At 34.6% G+C, this 25,634-nt stretch overlaps 1 protein-coding gene across 3 annotated transcripts in view; it reads right to left on the bottom strand.

Moving 5' to 3' along the window:
* Nucleotides 1–25,634, bottom strand: part of LOC123688782 (neuropilin and tolloid-like protein 2) — a 612,260-nt gene that overhangs the window by 221,638 nt on the left and 364,988 nt on the right. For all 3 annotated transcript variants that reach the window (XM_045627446.1, XM_045627447.1, XM_045627448.1), the window contains 2 exons: nucleotides 23,086–23,151; nucleotides 8,362–8,580 (listed from right to left, as the gene is read on the bottom strand). In XM_045627446.1, the coding sequence (XP_045483402.1) occupies nucleotides 8,362–8,580; nucleotides 23,086–23,151 (285 nt within the window). The remainder of the gene's footprint in view (nucleotides 1–8,361; nucleotides 8,581–23,085; nucleotides 23,152–25,634) is intronic.

Raw genomic sequence — 25,634 nt, 5'->3', positions numbered from 1 at the left:
GTAAGACCTTATCAAAGATTATTCTCTCGAATATCTTGTTGATATTAGATAATATTGATATAGGGCGATAGTTGTCATAGATGTTCTTATTTCCCTTCTTGTGAATTGGTTTAACCAGAGCTTCTTTGAGTGCCTGTGGATATTCACCTCCTTGCAATATTCGATTGATTACATGAGTTAAGGGTTTCACAAGTATTGATGCACAGGTTTTTAATAGGTTAACAGGTATCTCATCATATCCGACTGTTTTCTTGTTTTTTAAGCGCCTTATATAACCTAGCATTTCCTCTTCCAATACTGGCCCCAGAAAAATGCTACTATCGATTGGTCTAACAGTCTCTGTGTCCGTCTTATTGCTCATATCAGGTCTTGGAGCAGACTTCAGAAAGAAAGCGTTCATCTCGTTTAATAAATCTTCCTCTGATTTTTCTGGAAACACCTTGAATAATGATTGGTCTTTATCTCTTTCATTTTTGGTTGTTTTATTTATCAATGTCCAAGTGGCTGTGGTCTTATTCTCAGAATTTGCTATGAATGTCATTTCTGCATTTTTTTTGGATTGTCTAACTACTTGCTTCAATATATTTGAGTATTTCTTGTAGAACTCCTGTGATATTAAACCGTCCAACATTTTTTCATAAAGATCTCTTTTATGTTTACTTGACTTCTTTATTCCCGAAGTGATCCACATCCTTTTGAGTCCTTTTTTTAGGTTGCATTTTTTCAATGGAAATATTTGGTTAATTCTTGACTTCATTGTATCAAAGAAATGTTCATAGGCTCTATTTGGATTCATCTGCAACATAACGTTGTCCCAGGTGCACTCTTGAAGACTATAAAAGAAATCTTGGAGCTTTTATTTTGTGAAGAATCTTTTTTCAATGATCTCTTTCACGTTTTGTTCTATTGGTGTTACGGTCTCCACTGTTATGTGCTGACCCATATGATCTGTTAAGGCCGATATGAGGTTTTTATTGTTTCTAAATTTGGTTGTATTTATGAATATATTGTCAATTAGAGATTTTGTTGTTTCTGTTATTCTAGTTGGCTTGAAAATTGTTTGTTCGTAGTTGAAAGATGTTAAGAGGTCTAGAAATTCCGCCTTTGAGCAGTCATCATTCAGCAGGTTAATGTTGAAGTCACCACATACTACCACATCATAGTTGGCAAAATTACAATGCACTGCATCAAGTACTTCTTCAAATGTGGTCATAAAGGTTGATAAGTTTCCCAGGCCAGTTCGGTAGATAGACATGACAACCAGCTTTCTTATTTTACTCATGATGCATGATATTTCAATCTCACATTCCACACTCATATCTTTTATGAATGGTACATCCTCAAAATCCTGAAGAGTATCCCTTACCAAATACATGAACCCCCATGCACAGACGTCACCCTCGAGCAACATGACACAACGTGATAATGTTCTATTTTAAAAAAATGCTCTTCTTCCTTACTGAGCCAGTGCTCAGTCAAACACACAAGGTCTGGGATTTCTTCAAGTGATTCTATAAATATTTCCAGTTCAAGAATTTTATTTCTGACACATTGTATATTTTGATGTATTATATTTATGCTCGTATTTATGCTTCCATTCAATTCTCGTTGAGATATCGTCTTATATGGAGAAAATGGTTTAAACTAATGCCTTTTTCCCACTTACTAGGATCCATGATTGTTTCTTTCGATTCAATTGGTACATATAACTTGAAAGAGCTTTTATATGAGTCCTTCCTTGTTTTCATAGCTTCACATTTGATTTCAATTTTGAATATTTCCATTATGTATTTTTTGAGTTCTTCTGGATTGGTATTTGGTTTCAGACCAGTTATGAATAGGCAGCTCAATTGTTTTGCAGCTAATGAATTAGTTGTTTCTATTACACCTTTTATAGGTTGCGGTCTTTGAAATCGTGGTATATTTTTTTTCCTGCGATATTCTACCTTTTTCCATACAGTACAAACTCAGTATTGAGAAGGTCCTAATTACGTCTTAATTACAAGTTTCCCACTACGGTACTGAATTTCGTCTTTAAATCTAGTTTTAATTACTCGAAACGTCTTCGTTTATCACGTCTTCGTCGTACTTCAAGTTTTCGGTCGTCTCGTCTCTAACCCATCTTAATTTAGTCCGCGAACCGTCTTTTCGTCTTACGTCTTAAGTTGACCGACCGAACTTGACTCGTCTTCGGCTTAAGTCGAACTGTACCCGTCTTCGGCTTAATTTTAACTGTCTCTCCGCCGATTGGAACTTACCCTGTCTCGAATATCGACCTCCCTTCTCTCGGCTTGACCACACCCTTAGGGAAAGTGCCATCCCCTAGTCCAATGAGAGCTTTGCCGTACCGCCCACAAAGATCTTCGCGGATTCCTGGAAATCGAATATTCTCGAAGGACTCGAACCTGATACACAGATGTGACACATCTGGTACGACCGTATTGTCTTCGAAGTTTCACAACCCTCTAGTAAATCTCTTCAAGATTTACAACTCCATGACATATCTTCGACACCTCGAAGAATAACACATCCTTTTTACATTATATGTACAATCACAATTCGTTCCCTGTAAATCTATTGAAACTGTCATGCCCTCGACGCTTTGAGAAACTAATAGGTCTCCAAGCATCCGGTTGACCATCTCAATTATTTACAGGGAACAATAACTAGATCCTACATGTATGTAGTATGAGATTTATAGGCCATATGGCCTCATCTCAGTATCTTTTTATAATAATAATAAATAGTTTGAAGAAATTCTTCAGGGTATTCACCTCGATCTATGAATTAAAATGAGGTGAGCTTTTAAGTCATATTCTGGAAATTTCTTTATTTCTCGATTATTGGATGCCCATTATCCTTCACTTCCAAACAAGTTAATGTACAGAATGACACAAAGTAACGAATGAAAAAAATTTATGAACGTATGCTACCTAAGAAGGATATACGATGTAGAAAATACAAGAAGAAAAAGAAGTACAGTTTTCAAGTGTGTAGTATCATATGATATTAATTATCTATCTGGTTAATGTATCGGCAAACTGCCATCAACATAACCATTGTCAACGTTATTACGTAGGAATCATAATCGAAAGTAACCCAAGGAGAACGCACGCCATCGAAGGAGAGTAGCGATATACCGCTTTCACCCTTGTTAGGGATCATCAGTATCGCATAACTCAACCCCAGATGACGAACAAACGAAATAGCAGGCACCTTATTGAACGCTGGCAAATGCAAAGCAGTATGATTACTGCGATGCGCCACCCAGCGGACAAAAACCCAACTACTTCCTCCACAGGTACCTCGAAGAAGTAGATTCTCACGTCAACTAGGAAAATCTTCTGTGTTTTCAGCCTGAGTGACGTACAGCGCTAAATATAATAAATGAAAATGCATTCTCCTTGGGTTACTTTCGATTATGATCCCTACGTAATAACGTGGAAATCTTCTGTTTGACAATTTTTATGTTGATGGCAGTTTGCCGATACATTAACCAGATAGATAATTAATATCGTATGATATTACACACTTGTAAACTATACTTCTCTTTCTTTTTGTATTTTCTTCATTCATTACCAATTGTCAGCCATTTTATTTTATTATATACGATATATACGATATCATAATTGTGATAAAACGAATGAGAACATTTATAGAAAGTATTCTATATGAAGTATATATTCTAATTAACTATGATCACTAATTTATTTCTATATATCCTTTGAGTGTATAATCTATATCCTCCATTTTGCATTTCATCTGGCGTTTCGTCTCTTACGAAGAGAATATTGAACTCTAGAAAGCTCTCAATCGTGAAAAGCAATAATTACTTCTGTGCTTTCGTTATTCCGTTACAAGTGGTTGGTAATCTACTCCATTGTGATCTTGTTTTGTTGGTCTTATTTTCCATTCTAATTACTTCCTGGGGAGATTGTAAAATATCCTAGGAACATAGATCCCATATTCCCTGCGGTGTTTATAATTCTCGACATTAAGTGGCAATTTGCAAGGACAACAGGGGAAAATGTTTCTTTCCTAAAGGATACGATCTTATTATTGTTGTAGGAGCGTAGTTCAAACGAAGCAGAATATAAATGGGAATAGAGCCAACAGTAACTGAGATGAAGTACGATGCTCTTACTGAGTTGATTATTTGACTGGTTGAAGAAATATCATAGTTTATATCCGTTTTCAACTTGCTCATTCGGAATAACATCCTATTCATGGAGCATTGTCATTGCCATTGTTTCTATCACTATTACTGCCCCAATTATAAAATTGAGTTGGAAGTTTGCATTTTGATGCAGATTCAGAATGAAATGACCTTCGAATTCTCAATAAATTTTTTCATGATCAAGACGAAATATGGAATTCACTTGTGCGTAGATGCTAGGAAATATTGACAAATGCATAAATAAGGCTTTTCTTAATCCGATGTATCGTTACGTCTTTATATCATCACTTATATTTTCATTACTTTCAACATATCAATTTCTATTTCAAATTCGGTTGTGGAATGATTGCAAACTTATATATTTCAACTCAAATGATATAGTGCGTATATTTGTCCCTATTCATGTTTAATAAAAACTGGAAGGAATGATATGTCAGTGAAGAAAATCTAATCGGAAAATGATAAGAATCAATCAAAACCACTAACTAGATATGAGCGGATCCAGAAAACGAATATGCATTTGACATTCAGTTATTTCCGAGAGAGTTATTATTATTAATTATATTTATGATTCTATAGCTTATAAGCTATAAGCAAGAGATCATAAAGCTATTAAAAAATAAACATTCAAGTGGGTAAATTGAAGTCTCTAACCATATTATAAAACAAACATCTGAAGAAATAACGCCACAAATGACACACATCATTAACAACTCCCTAAAATATGGAATCTTTTCAGAAAAACTCAAGGTAGCCATCGTAAAACCAATTCATAAAAAAGGTGATATCCTTGACCATAACAACTATAGGCCAATAAGTATTCTACCGAGCTTTTCCAAGATTATAGAGATGGCCTACTGCCGACAAATAATGGAATATTTACTGATGAGTAACATATAAAGAGAGAACCAACATGGATACATTGAAGGAAAATCAATTAAAACAGAAATGTATAAATTACTCAATAGAGTAGTAGAATCTTTCGGAAACAAAGAATTATCCATGGGAATTTTTCTTGACTTAACCAAGGCATATGACTGTTTGGATAGAAATAAGTAATTTCAAAAATTAGAACGTTATGGAATTCGAGGACCGGCATTGGAATGGGTTGAGTCGTATTTTCTACTCAGAAAACAAATGGAAGAAATGGAAGTCAATGAGGAAAATGTGAGATCTAATTTAGAAGAATTAATTTTAGGCATACCACAGGGAAGTTTTGCTGGACCCTTGTTATTTCTAATATATATCAATGACTACGAGCCAGATATGGTACTATGTCCCAAAGGAGTAAATACAGTTAATTATGCCGATGACACAAATTTGCTTCTAGTTGAAAAACTATTCTCAACGTTAGAGAGTCTATCTGAAATCACCCTAGATAAGACTGATGAATGGTTCAAAAATAATAATTTACTTCTCAACAAAGAAAAAACAAAGTTCATATCTTCAAGCCAACACAATCAAGAATTGAAGGAAATTGAACAATTAATTTGAGTCAAGAAATATACCTGATACAAGAAACAACTGAATTTTTGGGCATCCATAGAGACAAAAACCTCAATTGGAAAGAACATATAAACATTCTATGTGAGAAAATTAAAATAATTTATAATTACGCATTAAATTCGTGAATTATGACTGACGAAATCGATTTAAAATCAACAGAATTAAGCTAAACAGAAAAGACTCAGAGATCAACTATGTCGAAACAAAAATTTCAAATTCATAAAAGAAGAAAGTCAAAAACGAAAGAAATAGGTTAAATAAAATGAGATCGTGGAAGAGATACAAGTAAAAGCAGTCAAAAACCTTAAAATAGCAGAATAGTTTTAGTTGGTAGGTCATTATGAGGATTCCTACTTCCACTACTTCCACTAAAAACTAACATCATCGCAACCAAATTGTCTCAAATTATAATTATAAATAAACATAATCCATTGCGCAATACTTCCAAATTTGTTATCCATTTTTCACCTATTTGAGAGAATTCCTCATTTTCTGTATGTATTTTATATTTCTGAAATGGTTGTAATCGAAATTGTGTAATCAATATTGGTAATTGAATTATTCGCTTTTAATAGGCAATAGATTCTCTCGATAGCTTCAGTCGACATATGCAACAAATTACATCCATGATTCAATTAAATTATTTCCTCATTCACAAGATGATTAGACTAATTGTTATACCAACAATCAATTCCTATATTCAGTAAACACTGGCTATGAAAGCGCAATCAATTGTTAATTAGCATGATCCCATTTGATGATGAATTAATTGAAAATTGCAGTTTCAAAAAAATAAAGTATTATTTCGTCAGTAGATTACAATAGAACAGTTTTTTGAAATTCAAACATGAATCTGGGGAAATTTTGAAAACGAGGTTATCAACGAAATCGATCAAACATTTCAAAGGAGAATTGTTTGTGTCATTAGTCATTAGAAGCTTGATCATCATTGTAATACAAGCCCGTCAAAAGGTGGATGGTGGTGATGATTTTCCTTGGGCCCGAAATTTTTGCGGTCCAACAAAAATACGATGGAAATATTGAGAGTTAACATATGCAAGATTGGAAATGATGTGGAGAAATCACTAGGTATCAAAATTTTAAACGATATACAGGGTGGCCACTTTTTTAATGGGATTGTATTGGTAACTTTTAAACCATAAGAGTTAGAAGGTCGGTCAAATGGAGAAAAAGTTGCATGCATAGAAGCATTATCAAGCAGTTCAAACAAATCGAGATTATCAGGGCTGGTTATTGAGATATCATAAGAAAAGTAAATTATGTCATCTTGATTTTTCTTTTTTTTCCACTATATTTCAAATATCATCAAAAAATGTTACACGAATTTTTAATTCTACAGTAAATTACCCTCTATTTGACGTAATCAGATTTCGTATCCAACGTTTCGTACTCTCTGGGCCACCCTCAACCTCATTTTTTTCAATACGGACCTGCATATTTTATGTAATTTTTCGAAATAACTTTTAACGCTGAATTCAACGATATATAATACAACAATGTCATTCAAAGCTGATTTTCAGGTGATTTTGACCCTCATCCAAATTTAATGTTGTGTATGTAAGAAAAAGCAAGTCTATTAACGATATCAATGTTCTGACCCAAATTCAATCGAACCCAGAAAAAAAAATCGAGAACTGTGGCCAGTGAATGGAATTTTTCAAAAACTGCTGTTAATAAAATAGTCAAGAGACGCGAATAAAATGATTTTTAATTTGAATACCAAGTCTTGCAAAAATTATATCGTAATGATCTCAAAATAAAGTTCGAATATGTAATTTGTTTCAAGGAAACAAATGACAAATACAACAATAGTGATACCTCAAGAGGAAATTGAGAATGTTTTGGAAGGTATTCAAGGAGACCAAACAAGCAAATGTATAAGAAGTATGGGTTCCAGAACCGTAAAGTGCATTCTACAAAATGGTGGACATTTCGAACACTTACTTCATTAATTTTCATTTACTTTCAAATAATCATTTGATTTTTCTTTCATTAAATGATACTTTCGGTTAATTATAATGAATTGAGATATTCAAATGATTATTATAAAAGAATATGTTCCAATTAGTTGTAAGTGTATTTTCTTATCGAAATTTATTGCATATTGCAAGTTGTTAATTAAACTAAATAAAGGTAATACAGATCCGACCCAAAGAAAATTGGATAAGGGTAAAAATCACCTGAAAATCAACTTTGAATGACATTGTGTGATATATCGTTGAATTCAGAGTTAAAAGTTATTTCGAAAAATGTCATAAAATATGCAGGTCCGTATTGAAAAAAATGAGGTTGAGGGTGGTCCAGAGTGTACGAAACGTGGATACGAAATCTTATTACGTCAAATTGAGGATAATTTACTGTCGAATAAAAAATTTCTGTAACATTTTTTGATAATATTTGAAATAAAGTGGGAAAAAAAATCAAAATGACATAATTTTCTTTTCTTATGATATCTCAATAACCCGCCCTGATAATCTCGATTTGTTTGAACTGCTTGATAATGCTTCTATGCATGCAACTTTTTCTCCATTTGACCGACCTTCTAACTCTTATGGTTTAAAAGTTACCAATACAATCCCATTACAAATGTGGCCACCCTGTATGTATCTTCTCTCTGCATTGGAACATTTTTAACGTGGTTCAAAATATTCACTCACCTGTTAATACTATAGTGCAGTCTAAGTTATTGGGGTAGGTAACGGCAGGATATCCAGGGCTGTGAAACATTTTCTTTTCCATGTCTATGTTTATCATGGGATAACATGAGTTTCTTGCGTTTCCCCCTTGGGCACTGCTGATGAAATGCTCGTCCGTCAAAGGTTGATCTGACGGAATAATAATTTCCCTTCTTGAGACTTTTTGATATTTTTTGTCATCTGAAATCGAAGAAGCAGTTTTAATTTTTTTTTACAATAGCTCGGAAAATATCTGAAAAAATGTTTGAAATCATAAGATGTAATTTTTATATGATGGTTGTAATACTCGTATATTGATTCGCTATTACATCACGCTTCTCAATTCATTTTTCGAATATACACTCCAAAAAGCATCAAATTGATATATTGTTCTTATATTTAAGTCATATCATTGAGGATTTTCGAACATTCCAAAAACATGAAAATTGATTTTTTCGGCAACCGTCCGGGAAGTGCTCACTTCCCGGACGCTTTTTCTCTGAGAAAGTAGCATTTCCCGGCCTAGTTCGGAAAGTACGTACTTCCCGGACTAGGCCGGAAAAGAATCATAGAATCCATAGCAACCGAGATAACGGCTGACAGTTCATATGACATTAGTTGTCAAAAATTTGCATGTTTTTTGATCGCAATCGCAATAAAATATTGAAAGCAGCAGCGATAGTGTTATTTTACATGGTTGCCGAAAAAATATTGTACGCAACACGCCCGAAAATGGTTTTTTTGGACTCACAGACTTCCAGGACGAGCGTAAGCGAATTTTGTCTATTCGTCCAAACCCTATTTTCCGGACTTGTTACGTAAATTACTATTTTCAATTGGAACGTGTTGAACTTTGGAATCATCAATGATATTTTTCAATGTATTTCGGTCTCCTCATAAATAACACTGAATGAAATGCAAAATTTCAATAAACTACTAACAGGCAACAGTTAAATGCCAAAACTATGTAGGTAATATTTAAAATTTTTGGTGAAGGACTCTGCATAACACTCAAAAGTTCATCGGTCATCGAAACATTAGATTAGAAGTACAAGCTGATATCTGGTGAAATATTCGTCATAGTCGAGGGACTAATAGGTTGAAAGGTCTTTGCGCTGACACATGATCTTAAACCTCGTGAACAACATGGATTGATTCCTGTTCGTTCAACAATGACCAATCTATTGTGTATCGAATTTGAGTACCCTTCAGGTTCTTGGTGTCGAAAATGGTTATTACCACTAAATACCAGCAAATGCCGCGTTTTAAACCTAGCAAAAATAACCCTCAGTATCAATAAGCAATCAATGGTCACTGCTTGACCAATATTATAAAATAATCTGAGCATCATAGCGTCCATGATTTGAGCTGATCTCACCACGTGGCGACTGTGAGAGCAAAGGCCAGACATAATTCAGAGATCGTTCAGGGGCTGCAATCTTCATGAATTCCATTATATTTAGTAATTTCGAGTTTATGGATTGAAACCTCTACTCTTTTCATTGTATGGATCAAGTACATAAAGATTGGCAGCTTGACTTGATATTCAAGCTGACTTGTCTTGAATCGAGTTGCATCGATTTTGCACGCTTCAATTCATTTAACGCAATTGGATTTTTCAAAGACGCTGTAATTTGTCAATTCATCGTATGCGATTTGTCGGGGTGCGGATGCGGGTATCTAGAGAAAGAAACAGAGAGAGTTTTCTGAAGGATTTTCAATAATTATCGAGACTTCAGGAAAGATATGTACATTGTTTCAGATTTCAGCCTTTACTATAATAGTTTAAATTCAGATAAAGAATTGAATTTATGGGCGAGAATTCTGTGGTTATACACAGCGGTGGTACGCCCTATTGTCACCTATGCATCTCTAGCATGGTGGACAAAAACCGAGGAGGTCACCACACGCATCAGGTTGCAGAAAATGCAAAGGCTGGCGTGCATTGGTGTCACAGGAGCTATGCGCACAGCTCCTACGGCAGCGCTGGAGGTCATACTAGACTTGCCTCCCTTACACCTACATGTAAGGAAATGTAGCCTGCTGGAAGCAATAAGGATTTCCCATAATGGAAAGCTCCTTCCTGGGAACTGGGTTGGACATATGAGGATACTGAATCAACTAGATTCAAACCTCCTCGCAAAACCATCAGATATTATGCCAACCACCTACGATTTTGAAACGCCCTTTGAAACGGTTATAAATGACCGTCATAGTGCAATAAGTTTCATAAATCGTCTAGACAAAAAGTCATCCATATGGTTTACAGATGGATCAAAAACAGAGAAGGGCACCGGCATTGGGATATATGGACCTAGACTGAGGATCTCTAAAGCCCTGGGAAGTGAGCCCTCGATTCTACAAGCCGAGATAATGGCTGTTTATGTATGCGCCCAGGAGTGTCTCAAAATGAACCTCAAAGGGGCGCATATCTACATCACCACGGACAGCCAAGCCACGCTGAGATCCCTGGAATCGTGTTGTCAGGGGTCTCTGCTGACTTGGGAGTGCCGTAACACCATAAAGCAACTGGCCAGAGGAAACAAGGTGACTCTACTATGGGTACCAGGGCACTGTGGTGTTGAAGGAAATGAGAGAGCGGACGAGCTTGCAAAAAGTGCATCTAGGCAAAGACCTGCTGGACCTGAGCCTTTCTGTGGGATAGGAAAAGACCAATACAAAGCTGCGGTCCAGCTATGGGAGTTGAACAGTAGGACAATCCACTGGACTAACACTCCTAGACTTGCTCAGGCAAAGAAATTCGTGAAGATTTCACCTACTTACACCAGAAAACTCCTGAAGCTGTCACGAGCGGAGCTTCGGGTGATGGTGGGACTGCTGACGGGGCACTGTCGGTACAAATATCATTTGTACCGTATGGGTAAGTCAGCAGACGAGATTTGCAGGCTCTGTGGATCGGAAGTAGAAACTTCTGAACACTTGATATGCAAGTGTCCAGAGCTGGCTGGCCTAAGAACCATTCACATGGGCAAGCCGGTCCTGGATACCAGAGAGGTAATGGCCAAGGCCCCTAGGGAGGTTGTCAATTTTATTAACGTCGTTGACGACCTCCCTGGGTTTCTATGAATGAGTAGGGTAGTGAACAAAAGATCTGCATGGTCGCAGTTCCCGGAAGGCTCACCGAAGCAAAACGACCCCAGTTCAAATAATAATAATAATAATAATAATAATGGGCGAGAATTGTATCGGGATTCTCGGTAATTGTTGACGTGAATATTTGCATTCAACAAGTAATAATCTCACCAGCACGAATTGATTAATGTTGAAACAGTAGTATTTTTCTAGAGTCATCCATCTTGTAGAAACGTATTTCAGGTTTGGTAAAATTCATTTTGTGTCAAATAATTCCAAAAAAACTCCTTTTCAGGTTTATTTTATGATGAATGTAATAATTTCTTGGTTAGAAATCCGAGAAGGAGTACTAAATTCAGGTTGACATATTCTAATATCGTTCTTCATTTTCCCAAAGCTCCTTCCGTGGGACTGAAACAACAGAAACCTCTCTTGGGATTAAAAATTATCAAGAAGTACTTCCTTGATATATAGAAGTTGGAATGGTACGTACGTTCGACCACTTTAGTTCCTTTAACTAAGAGAATATCTGCGTTATTAGTGTTAATTAATCAACTTCGCTGAATGGGAATTGGAGTACGATAGTTTCCTGCTGAGATCTGATGTTTAGAAGGCTGAAAATAATCTACAGAAGGGGTTCTATCCTGATAGTACAGTAATTCATTAGAAACCGATTTGAGTTAAGTTTTTATTTCAATATTATTTGTTCAGAGTGAAAAGGATCGATCTATGTATATTTTAATTTTATTGAATTCGTAAAAACCTGGATAGGAGTTATGTTGCCAAATAAGCCAAACCGCCCCTAGAAATCATTGTTTAGAGCCTCATGGGCAATTGTAACGTTACAAAGTTAAGTTCGAGTGAAATAATTGTGAAGTCAATTAAAGTATTTATCTTCAACAATACTTGAAAAATCATAATAAAACATAACAAAATGAAAATGTATAGTTTCTTATTATTCAGGAACCTTCAGCATCCAGGATTTGTGTAGACACATGAGAAATTTTATGGATTTTTCGCTTAATAATATTATGAATTTTTGTAACAGTCAGAGCTGCTTTGGAAAATAGTCTTCCACCATTCTAAAATATATTCAGAACCTGGTTCTGTCAGGGATTTGTCTATTTCATAACACAAAGCCATTTCATTCGCTCGATCCACAGGAGATTTCTTGAATAAACTCAATAGATCTATGTCAAACTAACCTATCCTTGAAGATGATTATTATGTCGAAGCGTGCATGTCGTGCGACTCCTGCATATCAATTTCAAGTGATTTCCAGCAGCTTGGTATCAAGTTAAGCAATGAATATCTAGAATCAAGTCAAGTTCAAGTACGTTATTTGTCAAGAGCTTGACTTTCAGGTCAGGTTAGATGGCTGAAATTTCAAGCTACTTGGCTTGGTTGAAATATCAAGCTACTTGACTTGATGACTACTCAGTGCTACCCGAAATAATTATTATGATGCTATGAAGAAAGAAAAAGAACCCAATAATCCAAAACTTAGTACTAGACGTATTGATGCTGTCTCAATATGTCTCAAAGTTTTGCTTGTCAAGTTCAAGTATTTTCTATGTCACGATCTTGATTTCCAAGTCAAGTAGTTGGTTAAAATATCAAGCTAGTCGACTTGATGAATGCGTAGTGAAGTTTTCGATGTACTGTGCATCAAAGAAGTTTTGACACGTTGTCATAAATCATCTTGTACAATGAATGAGTAAATCTTCAATGAATCTCTCTCATTTGTTGTTGGTGAAGTTTTCGACGTACTGTGCATCCAGGAAGTTTTGCCACGTCGTCATGAATCACCTTGTACAATGAATGAATACATCTTCAATGTATCTCTCTCATTTGTTGTTGGAAGAGCTTAGAAAATCAAGTCAAGTTCAATTATGTTATTCGTTAGCAGCCTGATTTTCAAGTCAGGGAGTTGGTTTAAATATCAACCTACTTGGCTTGATGAGTCCCTAGTGCTACCCGATTACTATGATGCTTTGAAGAAAGAAAAAGTAATTTTTCTACATTCATGCAAAAAGCAAAACTTTATTGAACTATATTTAGTGTAAAAAAAGTTCTTTATTGCACTAGTGCAATAAAGTTTTTATTGCACTCATCTGTCATTCTACTTCAACGTGCTGTCATCATGACAAACAAATATTTCAGCCTGAAGGAAATAACGATGAACAGTTACCAATTACTAGTACGTTTACAGCAGTAACAAATCAAGAAGTGGATTTAAAAAGTACTTCACTACAAAATATTCATATTGAAAATTGCACCAATTGTTCATTCACTTTCAACATTGAGGGTAAAAATAATGTTTGAGTTAAATTGTTCGTAACGTATTAGTTCCTGTTTCAATGCAAATCGATATTAATATTGAAGTATTCAAGTTGCGCTTTTCATTTTCCTACACCTAGTGCCGCACCTCAATAAATCATTTTTTGCTTTTTGCATGAATGTAGAAAAAATGTTGTATGCAACTCGTGCAAAAATTGTTTATTGCACTGGACGTGTTTCGCGCCGATTGCAATAAACATTCACTTTTTGCACTTGTTGCATAAATAACTAATATTGAGTACCCAGTCTTGATATGTCTCAAAGTTTTGCTTGTCAACTTCAAGTATTTTATTTGTCAAAAGCTTGATTTCCAAGTCAAGTAGGTAGTTGGTTTAAATATTGAGCAACTTGACTTGATGAACGCCTAGTGAAGTTTTCGATAAACTGTGCATCCAGGAAGTTTCGGCACGTCGTCATGAATCACCTTGTACAATGAATGAGTACATCTTCAATGTATCTCTCTCATTTGTTGTTGGAAGTGCTTGGTGGCTTAACATGTCTGCGAGAATGATTGTCCGGATGAAATAGTGTGTGATGCAGGGGCTTCCGGTTAATTATGGATGACGGCTGGCCGGTGCGTCTAGACTTGCAGACTTTACGACGTTCAAGGATGAAAGATTCCGCCCGAGTTGTTGCTCTCCTTTCATTCACCGGAAGCTGAGAGAGGATCTGGCGCAGCGTTGAATGAAGTCGTTTCACGGCGAGGATGTGAACTCGATTACACGTTTGCTTGGCAAAGTTCTCCTCCATTATACAAATAACGATAACTTAAACAGGGTCCGCAGCAGTTGACGACCGAGAGTTATTTGAATTTTCTGGAGTGGTATGTGAAAGATTCGCTCAGTTTGCTTTCTAGTCTAGCGAAGGTAGGGAAAGCTTTGTGATTACTTTCGGGATGACTTTCTTATTCTCAGAGTTCAAATTTTCCTCTCTCACAATTTATTTCAGACTATTCTGAATAAATTTCATTCGGTTACAAACTTGACTACAATTTTATCTGGATTTGATCGAATTTAACATCTAAAGATTCAATTCTACCTACACCAAAAAGGTACTCTTGGTGAAACTCGATACAATGAACCATTTTCGGAATATTTTGATTTGAAAATAAAAAGGTAATAACCGATGCTGGCATAAAGTAATGATAAAGTTATTAGATAATAATTTATTATCATTATCGACGCAGAGAATGTAATGACCATGTTAGTAGAGCCGAAGGAGAAAGACTCATGAGAATAGTCCGAGATCGAAAACTAATCGGAAAAAAAGACGTGGAAAGGCCAAAGACAATATGGTTGGATAGCTGGGTCTCCACTTCAACAGAGACGCTGTGAAGAAGAACAGTTTACGATCTAAATGAAAGAGAAAGAAGAATAATTATTACTATTTTTCATTAGTATACATTATGTGAATTTAAAAAAAAGTTAAAATTTTTCGAATCGATGGATTAGTCGAGCTGCAGCAAAGCTCTGATTCATTGACCGCCTCAGTCATGCGATTTCAATTGTTTGGACTATTCAGATTGGTGGGAAAAAGATCTATGCAGGTAAATTCACGTCAATGAATGGAAGACCTAAGTCAACGACACTTTAATGATCCCATAGGTCATTCCGTTCCGTCATTCAACCGTTCAGAGGATTAATGGATCCTTTAGGAAAAAGAAAAAATTTGTCTATTTGTAAAAACTAAGGACAATCTGAACACTTACTCTTATTGAATATAATTTTTTTTATTTTTATGGTCTCACTTCTTGGTCTTTATTTTGATTTTTTTCTTGATTTTTTTTTATGATAACTTTGTCATTACTTTATACCAGAAACGGTGATTACTTCAGAATTTTCGAATCAAAATATTCCGAAAACAGTACATTCTATCGAGTTTTACCGAGAGTACTTTTTTGATGAAAAATTAAATTTGACTTGAAATTTTGATTGATATGTAGTGACTCTGCCTGTTCACAGATGCCGCTATGGGTTTTCGGTATGGATTTTGCCCCGGCGGATTTAGAGAGGTCATAGCGTTGCAACAGAGTCACCTCTTTACTGTGAGAGGGTGTCTTAGGCAGGGATCGCTGGATAGCTTAACTCCACCAGCGATCTCAGGACGAAACACCAAACCCCTAGGAAGGGAGCACCTCGTAACTTGGATCGAGAAAGAATCACCAAAAATGGATCTGGATTTTTCTTTAACGATTTTCATCTTGAATACAGATGTCGTTACGAAAATTTTTTATTAAGCAAACCCAAATTATTGTTCATTTTTATACTTTACTAGAGACAGGGTTACCTTTTCTTGTAAATGTTTATTCATTTTAAGTTTTCAAATGTCCTCTTAGAGACAAAATAGAAGTGAAGAAAATTGTTATCGTTGCCCTGATTATTCGAAACTAGATAGTATAATTTGCGTAATTGAAATACGAAAAGGATAAGCGCGATATTATGAGTGTATTCGCAAAAGGATGAAAGATTGTTCCAATTTCAGGTTTCAGTGTAACATTCAGTTAATGATAGCTTAATTTGATAACGTTCAAAGATGAAAAAAACCAGATGATCTGGCATGTGAGGAAGAGCGGTAAAAGAGGTTGTACCATTTCCACCTTTCAGACTCGCTAGAAATTAAACACTGAATCGCTTTTAATTTGGTGTCGTTTCACGATCATACTCTACTTCCCCGCAAACGCCAGAATTGAATGCATACACCATCGGAACACGGGCGAGTTCGCCCTTTCATCAATATTAACGGCCTCACATCGCCTCTAGAGCTCATCATCCCCATTAACATAACCATTCATCCGGATCCCATTTAAACTTCCGGGGCCCCAAAGAATTTTCCATCCCAACCGACGTTTTCAACACCGTCAAAGATGACATTCAAACAGACGGACGAGCCGTTCCGACAGCAATTTATACCAATTCCGGCAGCGCCTCAATCCGCTCGGCTTTAAATTTTCACACTAATGAATAATCTGCAATTAATTTCCTTTAAAATTTTCCGCGAGTCATCGGACCCATTTCCATTGGGGGATGAATTACGACGCTAATGCCACCGTTGCTAACTTCATTGTGCGAATCGGCGGGAAGAAAAAAAAACGGCCGAGGAAATTACTCATTCAGTCGGTCGAATCGCTCGGAGTTGCTGAGTCGCGGAGTTGGTCCATAGAAATGCAAGGACGGGACGGCTGGAAATGAAACGCTGTATCTGGAGGACGAGAGCCCTCCCGCCCGCAGATGTATTTTTTCGAGAGTTTTCTCTAATTAAAGCGTATCATTCAAGAGGCTACAGACAGTTGGTCTCGCTTCTACTGGTTTTTTTTTCCACCGCGAAATGAGCCTAAACATCTCGAGAAAAGTACAATGAGGTTTTGAGTGCTGTCTACTTCAGACTCGATGTGTTATTGAGTTTCACTTCGTTTATCGCTTTTTATGAACGTGTTCACGAAACGATTTCGAGTGACACGTTGACAGGTGAAAAGATTGACTGAATACAATGAGCGCCATACAAAACGCAATAACAACAAAAGAATATTGTATTTTGAGGAATACTTATTCCGTAGGATTATATTGTTCCTTTTTTGAGTTGTGGAAGAGGTGAATCTTCATCCATCTGCATGGTTATTATTACTCTCTATCATTTTAACCGTCTCAACCTGAATAAGATTTACGCAGACAGGGCCGCTCCAGAGGCCAGCAAACCGGCATTCTTCTGTGCCGGAAGACAAATGCCAATTCCAAACTCCTTCAAATTTCAACTCAAAATTCCTTTCCCAAATTCCAATTCCAAACTCTTCAATATTAGGAACTTAACTTGTTTATACCTATTTTCTTCTCCAACTCCTTAATCGTTTCAATTCTTTGTACTTCTTCTTCAGCTCCTTACTTACTACAATTCTATCGAAATCAAACTCAACTTCTCTGAAAAATCTCCACTAAATTTCTCGCTTGACATCTCTTCTCAATATTTTTCTGGCTATCGTGGCTTTGAAATTTTCTTTCTGTGTATTGCATCTTTTTTCTTGTTCATATTATGTATTTCTTATTTTCTGTTGTTTCTCTTCACTAATATTCTGTGTGAAATTTTTGTCATATTCAATTTTCATTATATTTTCTTCACAACTATCCATTTCATCCCCTAATTTCTGCATCATTTCATCAATAACTTCTAACTTTTCTTGTTTTTGTTCAATTTTCAGGTCAGTATTAATTCTATTTTGTTGTTACATTCATCTTTGACTCCAATAGAATTGTTCTCCGTTACTATTTCATGTACTTCTATTTTATTTCCATTTCTTTCAAATGTTCTCACATTTCAAGTTTCACTTCATCGGTATGCTGTCTCATAGAATTGTTGACCATTGCCAGAAACATATCAATCGTGCCTTTAGCTTCTTTCGTAGTTGATCCTTTCAAAATCTCCATCTTTTCGTCGTCCTGATTCTCATTAAGTGCCTCATCTTCTTAATGATCTTCAGCTCTCAATTTCTTTTGATGATCCATTTTTTCAATAATGTTTTTATATCAGGTAGAAAAAAAAATTATAAAAGAAAAAGAACTTCTGAAAACTAATTGAAATATTTCACGGAATTTGGTGAGGCTAAAATTCAATGTTTATAAGCCCCACGTTGGGTGCCAATTCTTATGTATCTCTTCAAATTGAACTCTCAAAAAATTTTCTAACATAGGTCCAAACAAATATAGGGTGTTCTTGGAAGAATGCGACAAACGGATACTATTAATGAAGGTCATCATGGAGGACTCGTATCAAGAGGTTTCAATCTTCTTCGTTTGGGTTATAGAGGGTGGAATTTCACAGTTCAATAACTCTTTAAACTAATCAACCGAATAATTTCAAATTTTGAAGTTTTGTCATGTTTTGCTATCGCCTTCGTTCAATATTTCTGAAATCATATCCGGAGTAGGAAAATTTAAGATTTTTCCTATTTTCGTAAATATTGGATCGCACTGTACCTGAACATTATGATTTTTTTCCGTTCTCGTAACCACAAGGAATGAATTCATAATAAAAATTCTAAATCTCTGCTTGGCACGGTCATACAGAGTAATCAATAAACTTTCCCTCAAGAGTGAAATTTTTTAGTTCATTTACTTTTCAACCAATCCACCGAATAATATATCGCCTTATTTCATTATTTCTGAAATCGAATAAATCAGATTCGGACTAGAAGAATTTTAGACTTTTTCTATTTTCGTGAGTATTGGATCACCCTGTTCGTAAATATCATGATTCGTTTTTATTCTCGTAATCACAAAGAATTAATTCATAGTGATAAGTATTAATCTCTGCTTGCACTGTCATCCACGCTGATCAGTAAACATTCGAAATTTTATAAATCGGTTATCGGTAATCGGTAGAATTATTTCGAAAATTTCAGTTATTGCACCCTTTGCGAATGCCGCTCCTAAATCGTCCTCAAATTATTAAAGAAAACTTTCAAGCAAAAAAGTGGATATGAAATAGAACGAATACGAAAATACAAAATAAATAAAATATTTCAGCTCAGCAGGTGTTCTTCAAAATAGTATCCCTCCATTTCAATTTATTTTTGAGCATTATTGTTTTACAATAATAAATGTTATCTAAGAAACCAACTGAAATTTGAAAACCCATAACACTACTAAACTATTTTTTTGATTTCAATGAATTTCACACATCCGCAATATCCCATTTTTTTCATTTAAAAAAAAAAAAAAACAAAATGTTCAAACTTTCTGGAAAGTTGAAACTCTGTAGGGATACCGCAAGGTCCGCTCTAGAGTGGTGGCAAATAAATTACTTTTTCATAGAAATCTGGATTTCTATGAAAACGTATAAATCATTTTTTTATGTCTATTTTCATGTCAAGTTATTTATGGGTGATGTTGTGTTCTTGAATCTTTCAGAGATGAATATCACAGTTTTTTATTCATACATTGTTCCTGATTTGAGTTATGGTTATGGTTATTGGTCGACATGTCAGGAGTGAATTTGGTTGAAGTTCATGCTTGAATCAAGTATCAAAAATAGGCCTGAAAGCATTATTATCCACTATTAAACATTTTTAAGTCCCAGAAAGTGTCGAAACTCTCATCAATATGTTTAATTCAATTATGTTCTAAACATTGTAATACTCACCTATCATGAAACAATTGACAACTAAATAGAATAATTAGGGAAGAGAACCTATTGCAAATTTTTGAATCATATGCAAATAGTTATAAGGGTGTAGAATATTTTTTGTGTTATTAAGATATTGTCAGATTTCGAATTGAGTAGAAAGAATAAAATATTAACAATTTAAGTCATCATCGGAATTTTCAATCATAGGAATTTCAAAAATCCGTCCTTCACCTGAAAACAGACGAACTACTGCATTTAATCTTTCTATAATACCACTCATAGTGCAGATCGAAATACTCCAGAATCCATCTAATATTGATACGATAACTACCCCCAGTGTCCCTCGATAGCCTCAAATTGTTTTTCTTATGGTTCCCTTGCCTCGAGTGGAGTTATCATCAAGCAATTCAATGTTTATCGGATAACAATAAAACTAGATGGCGGAAAATCTCGAAGAATATCAACTGCCATAATCATAAAAGCGTGAAGGGGTAGAAAAGACGAGTTAGAAATATAATCCCAGCAAAACAGATAGAGACCTCAGTTTCCGATGTCCATTGTAATGCTTTCCGACAGCAGAACCCGTGACTCCAGGCAAGAACATTCGCGTCCCTGTTTACCCAGTTGAATGAAGTTTGCCGCACTTGTCAGCGCTGAGGCGTTTCACTTGGATGTGTATGTGTATGAAAGAGATGAAACAAATACCGATCCGGATGTTTATACAGTTGACAGCGTGACTCGCGTCAGATATATAGTCTGTCATTCCGGATGAAAGTTTTGGATGCTCATTTCACTTACAGACTTCCTTGAGGTTCACGGAATTCATTTATTTTGATATCGTCGGTACATTTTTCTGGTCTGAAAAGTTTTCAGTCCTCTTCATATGTGATTGGTGGATCTGTTTCCGCCCTATTTTGAGGAAATAGAGAGCTGTTATTTGGTACAAATGTATACAGTTTTTGAGTTTTGGGTCATGAAAGATTAGATCACAGTTCTAAACTGGTTGTGTCATATTGTTGTGATCTGAATAGGTACGATATTTAGATCTTTATTTGCACAACTTTATTGTTCATCCATATGGTGAAACTTTGAAAGTTTTCGTTTTTGATGATGTTCCCCATTTAATAAAGCTGTTAAGAAACCATTTAGTGGATAAACTAATTTTCATTGATAACTTTCCATCCCCTATGAATATATCAACATTAGAATTGATCTTTGTGCATAAATTAACCCAAAATCATATTATGTTAAAAGCATCTATGAGGCAACTGGTACGTCCAGCAGTACAACTTATGTCCAATTCAGTGGCAAAAGCCACTTTTGTTTTTATTTTTTTTATTGTGGAGAGATAGGTATCAATGCGGAATACACCTTTTGGAAAGAGGCATCACATATTGTCCAATTATTGGTTTAATTTACTGAACTGGCGTTCTATACTAACTCAAAATTGCCCAGGGAGAGTTGTATTAACTAGCATGTCATCAGAATTATTCGATTATTTTAAAGAAAAATATGACATAGAGAATATACATAGAATTAACAAGCAGGCTGAAAGAAGACGTTCTCGAAAACTTCTTTGCCTACATGCTAGGTCCCATTCCTCGCATGTAGGCAATAACGATAATCCTTCTCCCCTAGACTTTAGGTACGTGCTTCGATGGTATATTTTAGGCAAGCATTGAGCCGCAATTTTTACTAAAAAACGAAACACTGTTTAATCAGAAGAAAAATGTCTTCTATCTGTTTTCGGAGATGTTCATGGCTCAGATGATGACGAAGTTTATTCAACACAAAAATTGTGTTCAAAATGTCAAATTGCGATGAAGGTTTGGGTGAGTTGATGAAGAAGATGTGATTTCATTTTTTGTGGAATCATCTTATTTGGAAGATAATCTACTTTCAAATTGTGAAATGAAGAAAAATTGAGCCAGGAATCACTAAAATATGTGGCAGGTTTTGTGGCATCCAAATTTAGGAACAAATATTAGTTTGGAAAGCTCATAACTAGTTTAGATGTAAATAGAGCTTCTGATTATATCCAAAGTATTTCAAGAGGTTCTCTTTTATATCCAAATGAATAATTATGGGAAGTTGCCTTAAAACTTGAAAACGAGTTCCATAATATGCATGGTTTCTTACTTTCGAAAGAAAAAGAGATTTTCCAAAAATTAGCTGGCTCAAATAAAAATTCGCAGATTTTAGGAAATAGAGACGTTTTATTCGATTTTTAGTTTATTATTTGCTGTGTTCTTTATATGCTCCTGTTCTACTTCTTTGCATGTCATTAAATGCAATATTCGTAGAAGTTCTTTGCATTTCTTAAGAACATTGATATCATTAAAATGAATGTTTTCAATATATTTTGGAACATCAGAATGACTGTTTCAATCAAGGAAATGATTACCAGGTTTTTTTGATAATCACAAAATAATTGAATTTTTCTGATAAATAATATCTACTGACCAGATGAATAGGTCAAAAAATTAATGTTCGAGTTACGGCGTTCAAACTTACATGTTTGTCTTTGTATCACAGTATCATTGAAAAATTAATTTATTAATGCAAAATTCTTTTTCCTACAATTCTCCGAAGAAGATCACAAAAAAAATGCATTCGTTCGAATATCTGCTCGAGCGTGACGTCACATTCCCCTCTCCAGAAGATGCGCATCGGAATAGTTACTATGTATGTGTAAGTGTATCTTGTTTGTTACTACTGGAATATTCTGCCTTACAGGTTATTCATTAATTGAATGAATTTTGCATATATATATATATATATGATTTATATAACATGAACGAGAAATAGACAGTTATCTTTCCTTCAATCTATCACACTGTGCAAGAAGATTCCTAAAAAAAAATTACGACGTATTCTCGTGTTTCCCCTTGCTTTGTGCGCATCTTGCAGAAATAATTATTTTCATAATGATTCGAAGAGCATATTTTCCTTTTTCCCTATATCTACATTGCTAAGTCTTCTGTAGCGAACAGCTAATAGTTTTCAGACCCTCATATACATACATACGAATATTATTTGAGTCCATAGAGAAGTGAATCAACTAGCATTCTCTCTCATATAATAGGTAATTCAATGAATCCATTCGATTTAACTCGAATTAAGACAAACTAATTCAATTAACCCTTGAAATAGACTCACCTGAAGCTGAATAAACCTTTGTTCCTTGACATATTGAATGTACGGTCAGAAGTAGAAGCACCAGTGCTGAAACAAAACAACGACTATGTTATCTAATGATAGTTTTAATTCACAAAGGAATGACTTTTAATTAAGGCTATTCAAAATATTAATCTTATGAGACAAGTTCAATTTTTCTTCATTAGAAGGGTATATGTATGATATGATTATGATGTCGGACATGAGAATAACGATTCCGATGTAAAAATACAATATAATTCTACATTCAAACTACTACCGGTGACTGAAGAAGAGACCAAGAAAATAATCTCCATGTTGAAGAATAAAAACAGCTACGGATGTGATGGTATCTGAATGAAACTAGTAAACCCCAGTGACGACAAGCTTGGTCTCGTTTTTGATTGGCTAAGCCTAAATATGGCAACTTTTTGTTTACATTCTCCACTTTCTTGATTTTTGGGATTTATTCAAAATGAAAGGTCCATTTTATTCAGTCACTGTAGTATTCATCAGCTAAATGAATTTGTTCTATATGCAATCAAATAATATCAGGCCCATTAATTTTGATTTTGACGTGTATCAGTTCAGTTCAGTGAATTAAATTCTCAAGTTCTATGGTTCTATGTCCCCATCCGCAACTTTAATGCTCGATTTGAACGAATTGTCGCCACTATGTTAAATAAAGTCACTATAGAACTGACCAAATCATGTCGCTTCCTAGGCCTCACTATTCAATATACTCTTGATTGGAACGAGCACATTTCCAACCTTTGCAGTCAACTCAGTTCCATCTGCTACACCATAGGAGTCCTCAATAAATATCTGGACACAACTACACTAAGAACAATATACCAAGCAGTATTCGAATCGAAATTTAGGTATGGCATCATGTTCTATGGTAGTTCATACATCCTACATAGAGTGCTAAAAATACAGAAAAAAGCCATCAGAATGATCTGGACGATGGGGAGGACAGAATCATGCTTCAGAAGAAATGGTCTATTGACTACTCTTGCTGAACATATCCAAAAATGCCTGATCTTTGCATTCAAGAACAAGCACTATTTCGAACAGAAAACAGTGAGTAATTATAATACAAGGACAATTGCAATAAAATTTTCGAAAGACAGATTAAGCCTCACTGAAAAGGGACCTGAATACATATGCATTCGTTCATTATTCATTTATTTATTTATTTGATGACGCTAGAAAGGAGATTGAATTCGATATGTCTATCGAATATGAATATGGTACATTTTAATATAAGTAGTATACGAAAAAATTGTGATGATTTGATGTTATACTTAAATGCCTTGGAGTTTGATGAAAAAAAATGTATAACCTCCTCTCCCAAAAACTTAAATCAACAACCAATGTAAAAAGTAAAATTTTCAGATATACTCTCCGAATTTATGTAATTGTTAATTCTGATAGATTCGAAGCCATAATTTTTTGTTTTCTGTTTTTTTTTGCATTTCTTTGGCTTGTTATCCTTTCAATTGGTAATCTACATTTTGTTGTTTCTCTTTCAACAATAGTATTGATTTTTTGTATAACTGGGAAGAATGTTCATCAGTTGTAGTAGCAGATAATGACAGCATACAAGCTTGCTTAGGCTGTATATTTCTGCGAGTGAAGTTTTTGTCCGATGTTAATTTATATCTATTGATGAATTGATTTTAATTCATTCATTCATTTATTTATTTATTTATCTATTCATTTATCTTTTCATTTATTTATCAATTTATTCATCTATCTATTTATTTATTTATTTATTCATTTATTTATTGATTCATTTATGTATTTATTCATTTTTTAATTCATTCATTCATTCATTCAATCATTTATTTATTTATTTATTCATTCATTGATGTATTCATTTATTTATTCATTTATTCATTGATTCATTTATTGATTTATTTATTTATTCATTTATTTATTCATTTATTTATTCATTTATTTATTCATTTATTTATTCATTTATTTATTCATTTATTTATTTATTCACATATTTATTTATTTATTTATTTATTCATTTAGTTATTTATTTATTAATTAATTATTTTCAAGTTCGCAAGAAATTAATTTTTTCGAGAATATTCATTTTTCGAGAAGACAATCAACGAAACAGAATATTGTGTTTTTTTTTAGAAGTAGTCCAAAGGTACATTATCCAAAATAAAGGAATGAGACCGTTGAAATATCTTTCCGAGTTCCACTTTTCGCTTCATTAGGCGATAATCATTACCTGTAATGAATTGCAGATGAACTAACGAATTATAAACCATGAAGTGGAATGGCGATTGATCTTTCTGATGTTTAGATGAAGTCGTCGAATCGTGGCGGTCGACAGAAACTGTCCGAGGAAAACGTACCTATATTAAACACAGCAAGTTATTTTTCTGTAAGGTCTGGATAACCTGCATTCACCCCTAGGATATGGCCAACTACTCATTTTTCACTCTGTATTACTTGACTTTTGGATAATGAAAAATCTTTCGAACATAGGTGCCCTCATTAAGAGGAAAATTTGAATTTTCAACTGAAAA

The sequence above is a fragment of the Harmonia axyridis genome, chromosome 1 (assembly GCF_914767665.1).
Source record: "Harmonia axyridis chromosome 1, icHarAxyr1.1, whole genome shotgun sequence".
Lineage (NCBI taxonomy): Eukaryota > Metazoa > Arthropoda > Insecta > Coleoptera > Coccinellidae > Harmonia > Harmonia axyridis.
Note: the sequence above shows the minus strand (reverse complement) of the source record. Positions and strands in the feature narration are given on the sequence as shown.